At 40.9% G+C, this 16,395-nt stretch overlaps 1 protein-coding gene across 1 annotated transcript; it reads left to right on the forward strand.

The window, feature by feature from the left end:
- The first annotated feature begins 5,510 nt into the window (after positions 1-5,510).
- Positions 5,511-14,600, forward strand: LOC114903622 (zinc finger and SCAN domain-containing protein 4-like). The gene is made up of 6 exons (XM_029236580.1): positions 5,511-5,677; positions 5,900-6,132; positions 6,692-6,889; positions 6,955-7,689; positions 8,324-8,327; positions 14,372-14,600. The coding sequence occupies exons 1-6, from the start codon at positions 5,511-5,513 to the stop codon at positions 14,598-14,600; spliced, it is 1,566 nt and encodes a 521-aa protein (XP_029092413.1).
- Positions 14,601-16,395: the final 1,795 nt, after the last annotated feature.

Consider the following 16,395-nt stretch of genomic DNA (forward strand, 5'->3'; position numbering starts at 1 on the left):
AAATTAGAACTTTTTTCACTTTTATCATACCTATTGCTGAAAGATTCCTAAAACAAATAAAAAAGTAAAACTCAATGAAAACATGTAAATATACAGAACAATAAGAGGTGATTATAATCTCAGTGCTTTTTTGGGGGGAAATGTATATGAATAAGTAATTCTTAGGAAAAAAATCACACATTATAAAATATGATTTTCTCATAAACACTAGAAAAAGCCAAGTTACATTGAAAAGGACATTGAATGTTTCATATATACATTGGAAACTGACATTAGGGTCAGTTTCCTATAATAAAGAATTATGTTGGGAATTTCCTGGCGGTCCAGTGGTTAGGACACCACACGTCCACTGCAGGGGACACAGGTTCAATCCCTGGTCAGGGAACTAAGATCCTGCATACCGGGCAGTGTGGCCAAAAAAAAAAATAGAAAAGAAAAAACAAAAATTATATCATCTGTCTTTTGTATCAAAAACAATAGTCAGGGCTTCCCTGGTGGCACAATGGTTAGGAGTCTGCCTGCCAATGCGGGGGACACAGATTCGAGCCCTGGCCCGGGAAGATCCCACATGCCGTGGAGCGACTAAACCTGTGCACCACAACTACTGAGCCTGTGCTGTAGAGCCTGAGAGCCAAAACTGCTCAGGTCCCCGTGCCTAGAGCCCGTGCTTTGCAATAAGAGAGGCCACAGCAATGAGAGGCCCACACACCGCAGTGAAGAGTGGCCCCCGCTCGCCGCAACTGGAGAAAACCCGCATGAAGCAACGAAGACCCAATGCAGCCAAAACAAAACAAAACAACCAATAGTCAAATGATTTAAATTTTAGATATTTTTAAAACTTGGCTTGCTACATTGTAAACTGTAAAAATCCTGGTTTTCCTGCTGCCTCAACACCCTCACAGACTGGGCATAAACATCCAACTAGAGTGACCAGGTGCACCAGTGTGGAGGCTGGCCCCTGCCACAAATTCCCCTTTTTGCCCTCCCCTGACTGTGACCAAGGAACATTCAAACCTTCCAGTGAAATCCTCCTTCACCCTTTGTCCCCTCTGAAACTCAATAAAGGCACTAGCCCACAGATTCATCCCCCTCCTTCTCTTTCCCTCCTCCCCACCTACTTGATTGAGCCCACTCCCTTGGTGACCTCTCCCCATGTGTTCTCCTCTTGCCATGAGTGCCTGTGTCTCTAGGGCTTGTGAGTATAATAAAATTTGTTTTCCTGGGCCTCTCTCACGTTCCGTTTTGTAGCTGCATCTGACAGAACATATGAAAGGTTACAAAACAACCAAAAATTTAAATAGTTTTGAAAATCATTTAGCATGATGAATACATACAATTTTATATGATATATTTTTCTAGTCTTGTTTCCAAAATAATTGTGCACTTTAGGATTCAGTAAATTAAATGCTTTGTAAAATATATATCAATCATATTTCAGTAACTGAAATAAAGAGAACAATTTGTATTTAAGTGTGAGGATATGCCTCGGTAAACAAACTACAAAACTAGTGATAAAATGATCTAGCTGGGTGTGGGGTGGGTGAGTAGGAGAAGAACATATCTTATTACTCATTCATATCCCTTAGACATTGATTAGTATGTTGTGTAAGAGATGAAGAAGATGAATTCACTCAGCCATAAAGCAGCAGATGTGATTTAAGAGAAATCTTAGTGACTGAATATAAATTCTCCAGAAGGATACTTCACTAGGTGAAGCAGGGTTACCTATCTGAGGTGAGACGGTGGAATGGAGCAGGGTAGGGGGTGTCAGAGTGAAGAGTCACCTTAAATTTATACACCTAGGGCTTCCCTGGTGGCTCAGTGGTTGGGAGTCCGCCTGCTGATGCAGGGGACACGGGTTCGTGCCCTGGTCCGGGAGGATCCCACATGTCACAGAGTGGCCGGGCCCATAGGCCATGGCTGCTGGCCTGCACTTCCGGAGCCTGTGCTCTGCAACGGGAGAGGCCGCAGCGGTGAGAAGCCGCGTACCACACACACAAAAAATTATACACCTATAGATTTGTTAAAATTTGCACAATGAAATTTATAGTTTTACAATTAAATTTTTTAATTTTATAATTTGGAAAACACCACTTAAGATTGAAAGGAGAAAATTTGGGTATAACTAATGAAATAAAAATATGAAATAGCATTTATTTTTTTGCCCAAAGGCAAAGATTTGTGAAATATTAGGAAGAGACATCAAAAAATTAAATATAGGGACTTCCCTGGTGGTGCAGTTGTTAAGAATCCGCCTACCAATGCAGGGGACACGGGTTTGATCCCTGCTCTGGTTAGATCCCACATGCCATGGAGCAGCTAAGCCCATGCACCACAACTACTGAGCCTGTGTGCCGCAACTACTGAGCTTGGCGCCGCAACTACTGAAGCCTGAGTGCCCAGAGCCCATGCTCCGCAGCAAGAGAAGCCACCGCAATGGGAAGCCCCGCAATGAGAAGCCCGCGCACCGCAACGAACAATAGCTCCCGCACACCACAACTAGAGAAAGCCCACGTGCAGCAACAAAGACCCAATGCATCCAATAAATTAATTAATTTAATTAAATATAAAAGAGGTAAGAAGACATGGTATGCAAATTAATAACACTTGTTTAAGTAAAAAGCCAGGATCCTGTAGTTCTGGCAGTTGCTGCGGTTATACATGACAATACATGACAATACAAAATCATGATATTTCCCTGATCACCGGGTTTTGGGTAACAAAGGGGGGCTCTAAATTAAGAGACTCCTGTTCTCAGAGAGAATGATGTGGACCTGGCTATTAATCAAGTTCTCTAGTCAGAATTTTATTTTATTGTTTTTATTCTTATCTTTTTAGACCCATACACCCATTGTACCCAGCCCCCATCTCTGGCAACTTCTAACTGTTTTCTGTATATATGAGCTTGGGTTTGGGGTTTTTTTTCCTTTTTTTAGATTCCACATATGAGATTATACAGTATTTGCCATTATCTGTCTTATTTCACTTAGCATATAATATCCTCAGGTCCCATCCATGTTGTCACAAATGGTAAGATTCCATTCTTTTCTACAGTTGACTGATATTCATCTATCTGTCTATCTATCATCTATCTATCTATCACATCTTCTTTATCCATTCATTCACTAATGGACACTTAGGCTGTTTCCATATCTTGGCTGTTGTAAATAATTCTGCAATGCAATGAGTTTTTTCTTCTTCAGGTAAATACCTATAAGTGGGATTGCTGGATCATAAGGTAGTTCTATTTTTAATTTTTAAAGGAGCCTTCATAATGATTTCCATAGTGGGTACACAAATTTACATTCCCATCAACAGTGCACAAGGATTCCCTTTTCTCTTAATCTTGTTTTTATTAACTTGATCCTTCCAAGTGTTGTGCCTATAGTTGCCCAGATAATGTGATTTGCAAATAGATATAAACACTGAGTAGTGGAAATTCGATTTCATCTGTAGTTGATGAAAGTACAGTGGAAAAGGACATGGTACTCCACACTTCCACAGTCCAGTGGGAAAGCACAGGGATTAGAAACACACAGATAAACATAAAGTTGTAACTTTGATAAACACAGTGAAGCAGAAACAAATGTTTTTCACAAGGCAGAGTAACTTTGGAGAAAAAGAAAAAAAACCCGGAAATGTGATGAGGGAATGTTTCCTAAGGTTGTATCACTGGACTGATGCAGTGGTGTAGCTGGGGTGGCCAGACAGATATCTGCGCCTGATGAAGTTTTCAGCACAGAGAAGTAATTTTTATGGATTCTTCCCTATTGCTTCTATTATGTTTACTTTTCTATACTTCTTCTAATACTTTATTTTCTTACAGTAATTTAAAGAACATACTTCATACAGATCATTGCCTTTATTTAATTATATTGAACCAGTGTCATGTTTTTCATAAATCAAGTGACTGAGTACATGCCACTCTGTATTGGGACACTACTCTGTACTGTTGCTCTATTTGTCTATCTTTGTGCCACTATGACACCATCTTAACTATGATAATCTTAATAAAATTTTACTATCTGATTGTGTAAATCCTCCAAATTTATTCTTCAGAAATGCTCTGTCTATTTTTTGGCCTTTTGCTATCCATGTCATTTTAGAATTGCTTTGTCAATTTTCACACACACACACACACACACACACACATCTTCTGGATTTTCCTTGAAAATGCATTGACTATATAATCAATCTGGAGAGAACTGCTATTTCCTACAATATTGAGTCTTTCTATCAATTCGTAAACATAGCTTTTCTTTCCATACATTTATTAATATCTTGTAGTTATCTGTATAGAGGTCTTGTATATCTTTCATTAGATTTGTTTATTGGTATTTAATGTTAGTAATAGTGATAAAAAGTTTTACTTTAATTTTATCTGCTTCTCTTATGATAGAAATTGATTTTGGAATATCGACCTGTATAAAGCACCTTGCTAAATTCATCTAGTCTAATATTTGTAAAATATTTTGGATTATTATTCAAACAAAATCAGGCCATCTATAAATAATAGTTGATGCATTTTCTATTTTTTTTAATTAAAAAAGTTTTTTTTTGCTGTGCGATGCGACATGCGGGATCTTAGTTCCCTGACCAGGGATAGAACCCATGCCCCCTGCAGTGGGAGAATGGAGTCCTAACCACTGGACTGCCAGGGGATTCCCTGATACATTTTCTGATCTTATTTCACTGGCTGGGTACCAGTCATATGTTGCATAGAGCTGATAATGGGCTTCCATCTCTCAATCTCAAGGATAAAACTTTTAAGAATAATTTTTGTTGTAGCTATTTTGTAAATACTTTATCACAATGAAAGTTTCCTTCTATTCCTAGCTGAATAAGTGTCTTTCTCAGGATTGAGTTCTGACTTTTATGGAGCATATTTGATGTATCTGCTAATATGATAGCATGTTCTTTCAAGTCTATTAATGTGGTAAATTATATTGCTTTTTGAAATTTAAACCAAAATGCATGTAGAAGATAAATACATGATATATTTTCTTTATAAATGACTGGGTTTGATTTGCAGATATTTAGATTAGGATTTTTGAATCTATGCACATATAAATTATTGGCCAGTAGTGTTCCTTAATGTACTTGTAAAGTTTTATCAGGAAGGTTAATTAATTAAAATAGGAGTGTCTCTTCTTTCTCTATGCTCTGTGAGAATTTGTGTATTATTAGAATTATTACTTTCTTAAATTTCTCAAAATTTACCTATGAAGTAATCTGAGCCTGAAATGTATTCTTTCTTTTTGTTTTTAAATTATGTTTGTGAAATAATTAGATATAAATCTCTTCTGTTTCTATCTTATGATCTTTAAGCCTCCACCACTATCAACATATCATGCAACATTTGATTGTTACCTAACTAGTGGAATAAGGCCAGAAAACATATCAAATATTATTTCTATAAGCCCTGATGCTGTTTTGAAACAGATCTCCAGAAACACAGGACTTCAAGGACTAAATCCTGGAAGTTGAATCTCTGAGAAACATTGCCAAGAATGGATTACAACTTCAGAACCTCATTTCTATGTGAACCATCCAGAGATGACCCAAGATCAGCAAATACAGATTTTAAGCCCAGCCAAGGACCTGCTCTCCAAAAGGCAGAAGATATCTCTGAGTTTCAGAACACTAAGCACAGCTTATTTCAAAACACCAGGGCTTCCCTGGTGGCGCAGTGGTTGAGAGTCCGCCTGCTGATGCAGGGGACACGGGTTCGTGCCCCGGTCTGGGAAGATCCCACATGCCGCGGAGTGGCTGGACCCGTGAGCCATGGCCGCTGAACCTGCGCATCCGGAGCCTGTGCTCCACAGCTGGAGAGGCCACAACAGTGAGAGGCCCACGTACCGCAAAAAAAAAAAAAAAAAACCTAAAAACACTAATAACTCTGTGCAAGGAAGGAACTGAAAAGACTCTATAAGTCATTTCATTTATGGCTGCAGCCAGAAAAACACAAAAAGGATGAAACTATTTTTCAGGTAGCTCTGGAACAGTTTATGATCAATCAGCACTGCAGTGAAAGGTCTACTTTGAAAGAGAAATGGGAATCAAATGGTGGAAACCTGGAGAAATTCATGGAAGACCTGAGTGACGATGGCACGAGGCCACCTGGCTTAGTGAGTAGAGGATTCTGACCTCTGGGGAGACGGGCAGAAAGGAGTAAGGAGTAAATACATTTAGTTGTAGATAGATGCCTGGAAGAAGAGAAAGAAGGGTTATTGTAGATCCAGTTATTAGTCAGACCATTCTTCCTCACCAAGGCAAATATTTACTGTCCTAAGTAAGCAAGAATAAAAATTTTATAAGCATTTATTCAGTGGGACATATAGGAACCAACGTATTAATTAGTGTAATTGATTTTCATTGGTGAAGTGGTAGGAGGACCCACTGAGAAATTGTCAATTGGGCAGAAACCTCAGGATGAGAAAGGTCTTGACAAGAGCTGGGTTTTCCCTCAGAAAGTCTTAGCATTCATCTTTTTTTCGTTATGGAAGACACACTAAAGAAGAAATTACCATGAAATTTAATACAAGCAGAAATAGGGCAGAACAAAGGTGTGGGAGCCCACAGTACAAAGATATTGGGAAAGCCTGACTGAGGAGGGTTTTCCACAACAGGTTTTGTTACATAGTAGATCCATATGTGTGGAATCATGCTTTTTATTTATTTATTTTTTAAGAAAATGTCCATGTCCACATGCAGGGAGAGGAAGCCCTCTTTTTTGAGATTATGCCTTTAAAAGAAGTCATTGTTCATCTAACAAAACAGTTGTCAATAGGAACCCCAGCAGGGGTAAACATGGCGACACCCTCCTGGACTGTGCAAAATACTTCCCTGGAAACAGGACAAAGTGAGTGGGGAAACCCCAGGTACCAGAGTGATGACCTGTGTGGACTCTTTCTTGGGTATAACTTCACTGAGTCACGTTTTCCCCCCCTGCAGGAAATGAAGATAAAGAAAATGGTGGCAACATTTCTTTGAAAACTTGGCAAGTAAATGACAGTATTACTAGTCCAAGCAATCAAGCAACTTCCCTACTCATTATCCAAGAAGAGAACAGTCTGAGGCCTGAAGAAGGAGGTGTTTGTTTGGAGAATCCTCTCAGCTCCAGAAGAGCAGGTCCAGGCCCTTTCAGGTCCCAGGAAGGGTCCCTGAAAGGACCCTCTTATCAAGATGTCCTTATGGAGGTGGAACCAGTGTTTCTTTCCAAGCCAGAACAGGTCACCCTTGAGCCTGTTTCTACCCACCAGAGCACCGAGGGGAACTCTGCACATGGGGAACACCAAGAAAGAGTCCACGGAGCCCCAAAAGTATACAAATGTGAGACGTGCCCCAAGATCTTTAGGTATTCCTCTCGGTTAAAAGTTCACCAGAAAAGACACAATAATGAGAGAACATATATTTGTGCCAAGTGTGGCAAAGGCTTCTTCCAGGCATCAGACCTACATGTGCATCAGAGGATTCATGCAGGAGAGAAGTCTTTCATGTGCAGCGTGTGTGAAATGGCCTTCAGCCACAAAACCAACCTTCGGGCTCACGAGAGAATCCACACGGGAGAGAAGCCCTATGTATGTTCCCTTTGCCAGAGACGCTTCCGCCAGTCCTCCACCTACCACCGCTGCCTTAGGTTTCACCAGAAAATTGCCCTCAAAATTGTTCCCTCTTGGGGCTTCTCTGGTGACGCAGTGGTTGAGAGTCCGCCTGGCGATGCAGGGGACACGGGTTCGTGCTCCGGTCCGGGAATATCCCACACGCCGCGGAGCGGCTAGGCCCATGAGCCATAGCCGCCGAGCCTGCGCGTCCGGAGCCTGTGCTCTGCAACGGGAGAGGCCACAACAGTGAGAGGCCCACGTACCGCAAAAAAAAAAAAAAAGGGTTCCCTCCACACTAAAAGCTTCCTTGGCTATGGCCCCAATGTGATGTATATAAATATGTATGTGAATATGTGTATTTTCATAGCATTGTATTTCCCCATTTAGAACATACTTTATAATTTCCTTCTGTTATTTCCCATTGTAACACCCCATTAAAATGTAGGTTTAAGGAAGGCAGGTAGTTTCTCAGTTTTGTTCACAAACCCATCTCAGGTGCTCTGAAATAGCTGACACATTTCAAACAACTAATAAATATCTGTTGAATACGTGAATTTATCTTTAAAGTTGGTGTTATTTTTAAAATTTAGGAATGTGCCCCCCATGAGAGGACGAGTCCAGTACCCGAACACACAGCTACCAGCTCAGTGGTCCAGTGAGGCTTTTGTTGCCTGCTACCCTGTTCTCTGTCCACACCCTTAATCTCTTCTGGGTTACAGGAATGTGAGGAGCAGAGGTGAGAACCAGGAAATAGCCCTAGCCTACGAAAGGGAGCATTTATATTTAATAATCATAATCATTTCTTTAATCCACTGGAAATAATAACAGTTAAATTGGACCAAATTAAGACCTCTATGAGCCGGGGAAAACCTTTTCTAAGTGACTTTATTAATTACTAAACTATCAGTTCCATGTCTTCTGGAACACTCGGTATTGTGACTCGTCTGACTTTAATATCCAGACCCCGGGTACAACTTATTAAATTAAGTGGGCAAAATATAGGGGCTGGCTCCACCCCCCCGTTTAGCTAATATGCTTGTATTTTGCAAGTTAAATGCATGTTTGACACTTCTCCATGACGCACTAGCTGCGTGTTGGACTCTACTTGGCATCACAGAGGTACTTGAGTCATAAATAGATAAAATGATCTCAGGCATCCCACCAACTCTGGATCTCAATGTTTGTATCCAAAGTTCGGGGATACAAAAGCTTTTCAACGAACATCTTTGTACTTAAGCCTTTATATACTTGGTAAGGAAAGTCAAATCCCTTGGAGGAAAAGGTTGGAACAAAGAACGATGGGACTTGCAGCCAGCCACGCGTGTTGCTCTCTGGGAACCTCCTGCCACAGCGAGCTCTGCGCACGCGCAAATGAGGTGTCTTCTCCAGGGAGATTTCAGAGGCAACAGCACGTTACCTATTGCAGTAATACAATTAAAAATGAACATTTAAAGATTAAAAAGGAATAATAAAACCTGCCTCCTCACCTCTAAAATATTTGCTTCAGCTTGTCAGCAACTGTGAAGCTGGGGAGATCCCCGTCAGGTTGAGGACATCAGATCTCATTGTCCTCCCAGGCCATCGACCCTCCCCTGAAGCCCCTCAATAAAATGGTTTGATCCAAAACATTTTAAAAATAAATAAGTAAAATATTTCCTTCAGTATCATCTTCCCTAATGAGTCTTACTATTAATACCCTGTTTCATGTTGCAACCCTTCCTTGACAACTAAACAACTGGACTCTGTTTTTTTCCATTTTCTATGCAATATAACATCCTCTGAAAAGTAAAAAATTTAATAACTTTTTTTTTTTTTGTGGTATGCGGGCCTCTCCCTGTTGTGGCCTCTCCCTGTTGTGGAGCACAGGCTCCGGACGCGCAGGCTCAGCAGCCATGGCTCACGGGCCTAGCCGCTCCGCGGCATGTGGGATCTTCCCGAACCGGGGCACGAACCCGTGTCTCCTGCATCGGCAGGCAGATTCTCAACCACTGCACCACAAGGGAAGTCCCCCTATAAAGTCTTAATTAAATCTCCAAATTTTTTAATACTTTCTGTTATTATTTAACAGACTTCGCCACTTCTCCCAGCTAATTCATCAGGTTTTTTTTATACATATGCTCCTATAAACTTATCCTATAAAAATGCCTGCAAACGTAGATATTTTGCAACCTTATTGTTCTATCCCATATTTGTTTTTTGCCAGTAGAAGTCTGTAGTCACTACTAAATTTTATATATATATTAAGGATAGTTCTTTTCATTAAATTGATTTTAAAATTTTTGTATAATTTTGATGTTTGTAGAAACTTCAGAACTGTTAATAATTTCACCGGAATTTTATTAGATAACACACTTATTTTGTGAACTGAATTATTAATATTGGGAAAATTTCCAACTAGGAAAAGTTTCTCTGCTGCTATTTAATGTGAATTCTATGATTTGCATACAGTTTTTGATTTTCACTCAATAACTCCCTCACATTACTTAGGTTTTAATGTTGTTTTCCAAAATTTAATTTCTTTCACTGGTGTATTTTTCCTATACATTTAAGGAGATTGTTGTGTATAAACGAAAATATTGGGTATCTTGATTTGTGACTATTCTAAATTATATCATTTATCCTAACAACAATTCCTGTGTTTCTAGAGTGTACCTCAAGTGTATAAGTGTTTCATTTCTCAATCATAGAAATTAAATACATCTCACAGTTATTATTCCTGCTATATTGAAATGATCATGACAGGAAGATGGTAATTCAACAAGGTACTGTCCAGCATGGTGGTTTTGTGTCTTTGCAATATGAGAACGTCCTCATATTTCATTGTCCAGTACTGTAACATCAGTGTATCTGGAAGAAGGAATTGTTCTCATGAAGAAGTCTCCCCTAAAATGTTGTTGAACTTATTTTTTATTATTTAATTTTGCACCTCTGTATCTTTTCCCAGGATGTAATATATTTTAAGTGACATACACGGGGGTCATCCAAAACAGATCAATTTTGTGTGCCAGCACAGAGATTTCTTAATTGTGAAATACAGTCTGTATAGATATTCCTGGAGAAATGATTGATACTTTCCCATCACAGTTTTCTGAATAATGAGTTGTTTCCTTAACATCTCCCAACATTAACCTTTGAAGTTATTTTTATGTCGTTTATATGCATTTGGTTTACATGAGCCAATCCTTTGGAGTTACTGCTGTACCAAAATTGTGCAGGAGCAGCTTCTTCAGGTGGAATCCTGTGACCTCAGTGTTCTGTTTCCTTGTTTCCCTTAAATGACAAGTAACTTCAGGATTTTCTTGGAAAGCTCCTGCTCTAGACTTGGAATAAGCTTTTTTCCCCTCTCAAGACACTCTGCTTACTTATATTGGGAGATGAATTCAGAGTCCATAATGTGGGTAGATTTAGGCATTGTTATAGGGTTGTTCATAATTCCTAGATTTTCTTTCAATTTAAAGAGTAAGGAAATGCATATATTTTTAAAATCAAATACTATATGAGTTAATATTGATTGTTCCTATAAAATGTAGGTTTTAGTTTTATTCAGATTCTTTGGCTTTGTGTTTGAATTTATTTATTCTTACATAGAAAGTTTTGTTTTCCATTTATATTAATATATTCGTTTCCCAAATACCATACCAATACTTTTAGTAAAATACATAGACAAAGTTTAAGATCTTTGCAGGTAGTTTTACCTTGATGTATCTCCCTAGGGATATAAAGTCAAAATCCTGTGTTTTCTTTTTTGTCTTTTTTTTTTTTTTTTTTTTTTGGCCGCACCTCACAGCTTGTGGGATCTCATTTCCCTGACCAGGGACTGAACCCAGGCCACGGCAGTGAAAGCACTGAATCTGAACTACTAGACCACCAGGGAACTCCCTGAAATCCTGTGTTTTCAATTCATTTGAAGTATTTCCTTCTCATATAGAAACAAGCAATGGGATAGTCAGTTATTTAACTTTTAGATTTTATACTTTAAAAACATAAATTTGCTTTACTATTGTTTAATAGTTATGTGATATTTGCACATTTGTACAAATAAAACACTATAACAAGATTTTTTTTTCTTAAAAAGTCTAGCTTTAAATCCTGCCCAATTCTATATATGTTCTCTGCCTACATTTTCATTCCTCAATATACATAGAAACACTTAGCATACTCTACAGAGTTCTCTACCTGGATTTTCACTTCAGGAGACATATAGTTCATAACTGCAGATCAGAGTGTAGAGGTCCTTCTCACTCAATTTATAGGTGTAGAAAACTCTATTGTGCAACTGGGCCATAATACAGACACCTGACTCACATAGATAGACATTTAAAGTTTTTTCAAGTTAGAATGTCCATTAATAGCCTCTGCACCCAAAAGCACACATACTTAATGCCCATTTAAGTTGACAGAATATGTGTAAGATTTAGCATTGGAGGTTACTGGGCGTGGTGGTGATGGTAACTTTTTTTTTTTTAAAGACTATTTTTTAGAAGAGTTTTGGGTTCACAACAAAATTGAGAGGAAGGAAGAGAGATTTCCTATATATCTCCTACCTCTACACATGCGTAGCCTCCCCCATTATCAGCAACACTCATGAGAATGGTACTTTTTTTTTACCAAAGATGTAACTATTTTGATACAGCATAATCATTCGATATCCATAGTTTAAGGTTCACTCTTAGTGTTGTAAATTCTATGGGTGTGGACAAATATATAAGGACTACATTCATCATTATAATATCATACAGCATATTTTCATTGCCATAAAAATCCTGTATGCTTTGTCTATTCGTCCCTCCCCACTCCTCTCCACTCCTGGCAACCACTGCTCTTTTTATTGTCTCCATAGTTTTGCCTTTTCCAGAATTTCAAATAGTTAGAATCACACAATATGTAGTCTTTTTAGATTGCCTACTTTCACTTAGTAATATGCATTTAAGTTTCATCTATGTTTTTTCATGGCTTGATAGTTCAATTCACTTTAGTGCTGAAAAACATTCCACTACCTGGATGTACCAAAGTTTATTTATCGCATATATGTTTTTGTTCGTTGAACTGTCATTCATCGGGCTTCAAATAAAATCAATATCCCATATATATTGATGTGAAGGCTCCTGCCAAGTTGGGAATGGGGATTATCTTCCACTCTCAAGTGGGGGTGGGATTCCTTGGGAACTTCTCCCTCCTTTGTCTTTATAACTTCACACTTCTCACTGGACATCAGATAGGACCCACAGACTTGATTCTTAATCAACTCGCCTTAGCCAACTCCCTGGTGCTTTTCTCTAGAGGGATCACTCATACAATGGCAGCTTTGGATCAAAATATTTCCTGGGGCTTCCCTGGTGGCGCAGTGGTTGAGAGTCCAACTGCCGATGCAGGGGACGCGGGTTCGTGTCCCGGTCCGGGAAGATCCCACATGACGCGGGGCGGCTAGGCCCGTGGGCCATGGCCGCTGAGCCTGCGCGTCCGGAGCCAGTGCTCCGCGACGGGAGAGGCCGCAGCGGTGAGAGGTCCGCGTACCGCAAAACAAACAAACAAAAAAAAAACCTACAAAATATTTCCTGAATGAGTCTGAGTGTAAACATCTCTTTTATTTCCACAGAGTGACCAGAGGGGTTTCCCTCACCACTACTCCCCTCTTCAGTGTCTTCCAGACCATAAAGCTTTGCCCCAATTTCTCTAGGTGGGTGGAGCTCAGAATGAGATCCCCAAGGTACATTGGTTTCTGCTGTTTCCATTGCTGGGTCCTGCATCTCTTGGTAAATATCTTTGTTTCTATCAATCTGAATGGCCCAAAGCACAGCAAAAATATTAGTGTGAAGTACTTCCCTGGTGAGGCAGTGGTTAAGAATCCACCTGCCAATTCAGGGGAAACGGGTTCAAGTCCCGGCCCGGGAAGATCCCGCACGCTGCGGAGCAACTAACCCCGTGCGCCACAACTACTACTCCTGCATGCCACAACTACTGAAGCCCGCGCGCCTAGAGCCCGTGCTCCACAACAAGAGAAGCCACTGCGATGAGAAGCCCGGGCACTGCAATGAAGAGTAGCGCCCACTCACAGCAACTAGGAAAGCCCGCGCTCAGCAATGAAGACCCAACGCTGCCAAAAAATAAATTAATAAGAATAAAAGTTAAAAAGATTAGTGTGAAAATAAATTATGAATATTGTTTCTCACTGAATCCAGACAGACTTACCAAGTTTGTAGTTGTAGTAATATTCTTCACAACTGACTTTTTGTGTTTAGGCCTAATGGTCTGCACTAGTGGCTCCATTGTCCTTTGCCTGCACACGCAAAAGCACAAACAGCGAGTCCAACACATCTTCCAGATCTTCTGCTGAGGCCATAGCCACATGTACTATCTTGATCATTATGAGCTCCTTTTCCCCCTTTACTCACTGTCTTCTCTTGTGTCTATTTGGATGAGTCTATTCCAGGCCAGTGGCTGGTGCATACCTCTATGTTTTTGTCTGGGATGGAACCAGCCTGGAGTCTTTTCTCTCTCGTCCTGACCCAACCCACTGAACCCATCCAAGGACTGACTCCAATGCTTCAGGCTATGGGCGAGTGAAGAGCAAGGAGATAATATTTATCCTCTTCAACTTAGGAGGGACAGACCCACGTCGTGTCTGAGTGACTCTGTAGAATGATGTATCCGTGTCCATGCGTCATTTTGGGAGCCGCTGAAATCATATCTTTAGCCTTCAGAAGTAGTTGAGCTTGAAGAAGGCTAAAGTGATTCCTTTCTCAACATTTCGCTGTTGAGATCTGCAGACAAGTTTCCCAGAAATCAGCCTTCGGCCTCTTTAAGAAGGAGTTAAGCTCCGCCTCTACGCCCGAACGTTGGCAGCTCCACTTCCCAGTGTCCCTAGTGGGGCCGTTTAACCTGTGTTCCCCGTCACTGATGCGGCGCGCCGCTCGCCGAAGCCTGTGGAGCTGTGGGAACAGCCCAGAATGCCTTCTGCTAAGCGGAAGAGACACTAAGCCAATGAACACTGGGTAATACCCAGCTCAGGTAAATACAGCGTCCTGCAGGTCCTCACCCTACCTTACCCCCACTCGTGTCCTAAGAGTGAGGGGCGCCTGATCACATCGCTGCTTCCCAGCCACAAAGACATCTTAAAAAATCTTTCCGAAAGAATATAAAATATTTATTAGATACAGATGATTAACATTCCTGACCATGAGTTCATGATCTGTTATGGTCAAGAACTACTGAGACCCTCTCTCTTTTCTTTTTTAATATTTATTTAATTTATTTATTTGGTTGCGCCAGGTGGGCTCCTTAGCTGTGGCATGCATATGGGATCTAGCACCCTGACCAGGGATCCAACCCTGGCCCCCTGGTTAAGACTCCTGAGCGCGGAGTCTTAACCACTGTGCTACTAGGGAGGTCCCCCAGAGCCTCTCTTTATTCGACAATTCTTATGCATCAAAATTGAGAGAACATGAACCCAGGAGAGAAGCATATTTTTTTTTTTTTTTTGCGGTACACGGGCCTCTCACTGTTGTGGCCTCTCGTGTTGCGGAGCACAGGCTCCAGACACCCAGGTTCAGCAGCCATGGCTCATGGGCCCAGCCGCTCCGCAGCATGTGGGATCTTCCCGGACCGGGGCACGAGTCCGTGTCCCCTGCATCGGCAGGGGGACTCTCAACCACTGCGCCACCAGGGAAGCCTAGAAGCATATAAGGTAAGAGTTAAAGTCAGCTGTTATTTCTGATAATATAGCAGGGAAGGATCCAGAGCTCACTTATGTACTGAAACAATTTAAAATGCAGGATTTGAAAAACACACAAAGACATCCTTGATCACCATCTGAGAGTCTGCACTGGAAAAAGACTTTAAGAGTCTAGCAAATGTAGGAAGCCTTTTGCAGCAAGTTCTCATGTGTTCAGCTCTAGGCAGTCTACACTGGAGAAAGGCCTTACTGGTAGTGCAGTGAATATGGGAAATCCTTTAGCCAAACTCCTATCTCAATGACTGTTTGAGAGTTCACACTGGAGAAGGCCTTATGAGTGTGGGGAATGTGACAAAACCTTTATGTACAAATACAAACTTGTCCAGCACCAGAGAACTCACAGCAGCAAAAGGCCTTTAGAGTATAGCTAATGTGGGACATTCTTTAGACAAAACTTCAGCCTCGTTAAATACCAGAGAATTCACACTGGATCAAGGCCTTATACATGCAGCAAATGTGGGAAGTCATTTAGAAAACATTGCAGCCTCATTCCCCACTGAAAATGTCACACCATGGACAGGCCCCATAAAATCAAATGTGGGAAATCATCATTTCCAGGTCTAACTTTTTTTTAGTACTAGAAAGTTCACACTTAAGAAAGGTCTTAGATCTGCAGAGAATGTGATTGGTGGTAAAAGTCGTTTCTTTGGACTTCTCTGGTGGTGCAGTGGTTAAGAATCCACCTGCCAATGCAGGGGACACGGGTTTGATCCCTGATCTGGGAAGATCCCACATGCTGCAGGGCAACTAAACCCGTGCACAGCAACTACTGAGTCTGTGTTCTAGAACCCGCGAGCCACAACTACTGAGCTCGCGTGCTGCAACTGCTGAAGCCCGTGCGCCTAGAGCCTGTGCTCTGCAACAAGAGAAGCCACCGCAATGAGAAGCCCACGCACTGCAACGAAGAGTAGCCCCCACTCGCTGCAACTAGAGAAAGCCCGCGCGCAGCAGCGAAGACCCAAAGCAGCCAAAAAAACAAAAACGATAGTCCTTTCTTTTATGAAATGTGGGTGAGAGTAGATGATAGTTGATGTCTGTGAGATGTCCTCTTTGGACCAA

This window comes from Monodon monoceros, unplaced genomic scaffold (genome assembly GCF_005190385.1).
Source record: "Monodon monoceros isolate NGI ecotype Baffin Bay Population unplaced genomic scaffold, NGI_Narwhal_1 Super_Scaffold_10, whole genome shotgun sequence".
Taxonomy (NCBI): Eukaryota; Metazoa; Chordata; class Mammalia; order Artiodactyla; family Monodontidae; genus Monodon; species Monodon monoceros.

Excerpts from the sequence above, each read along its gene's own strand:
- LOC114903622 (XM_029236580.1), top strand. The coding sequence starts at position 5,511 with ATGGATTACAACTTCAGAACCTCATTTCTATGTGAACCATCCAGAGAT. Across the intron at positions 5,678-5,899 it reads TTTCAAAACACCAGGGCTTC|CTGTGCAAGGAAGGAACTGA; the intron begins CCTGGTGGCGCA and ends ACACTAATAACT. Across the intron at positions 6,133-6,691 it reads GAGGCCACCTGGCTTAGTGA|AAAATGTCCATGTCCACATG; the intron begins GTAGAGGATTCT and ends TTATTTTTTAAG.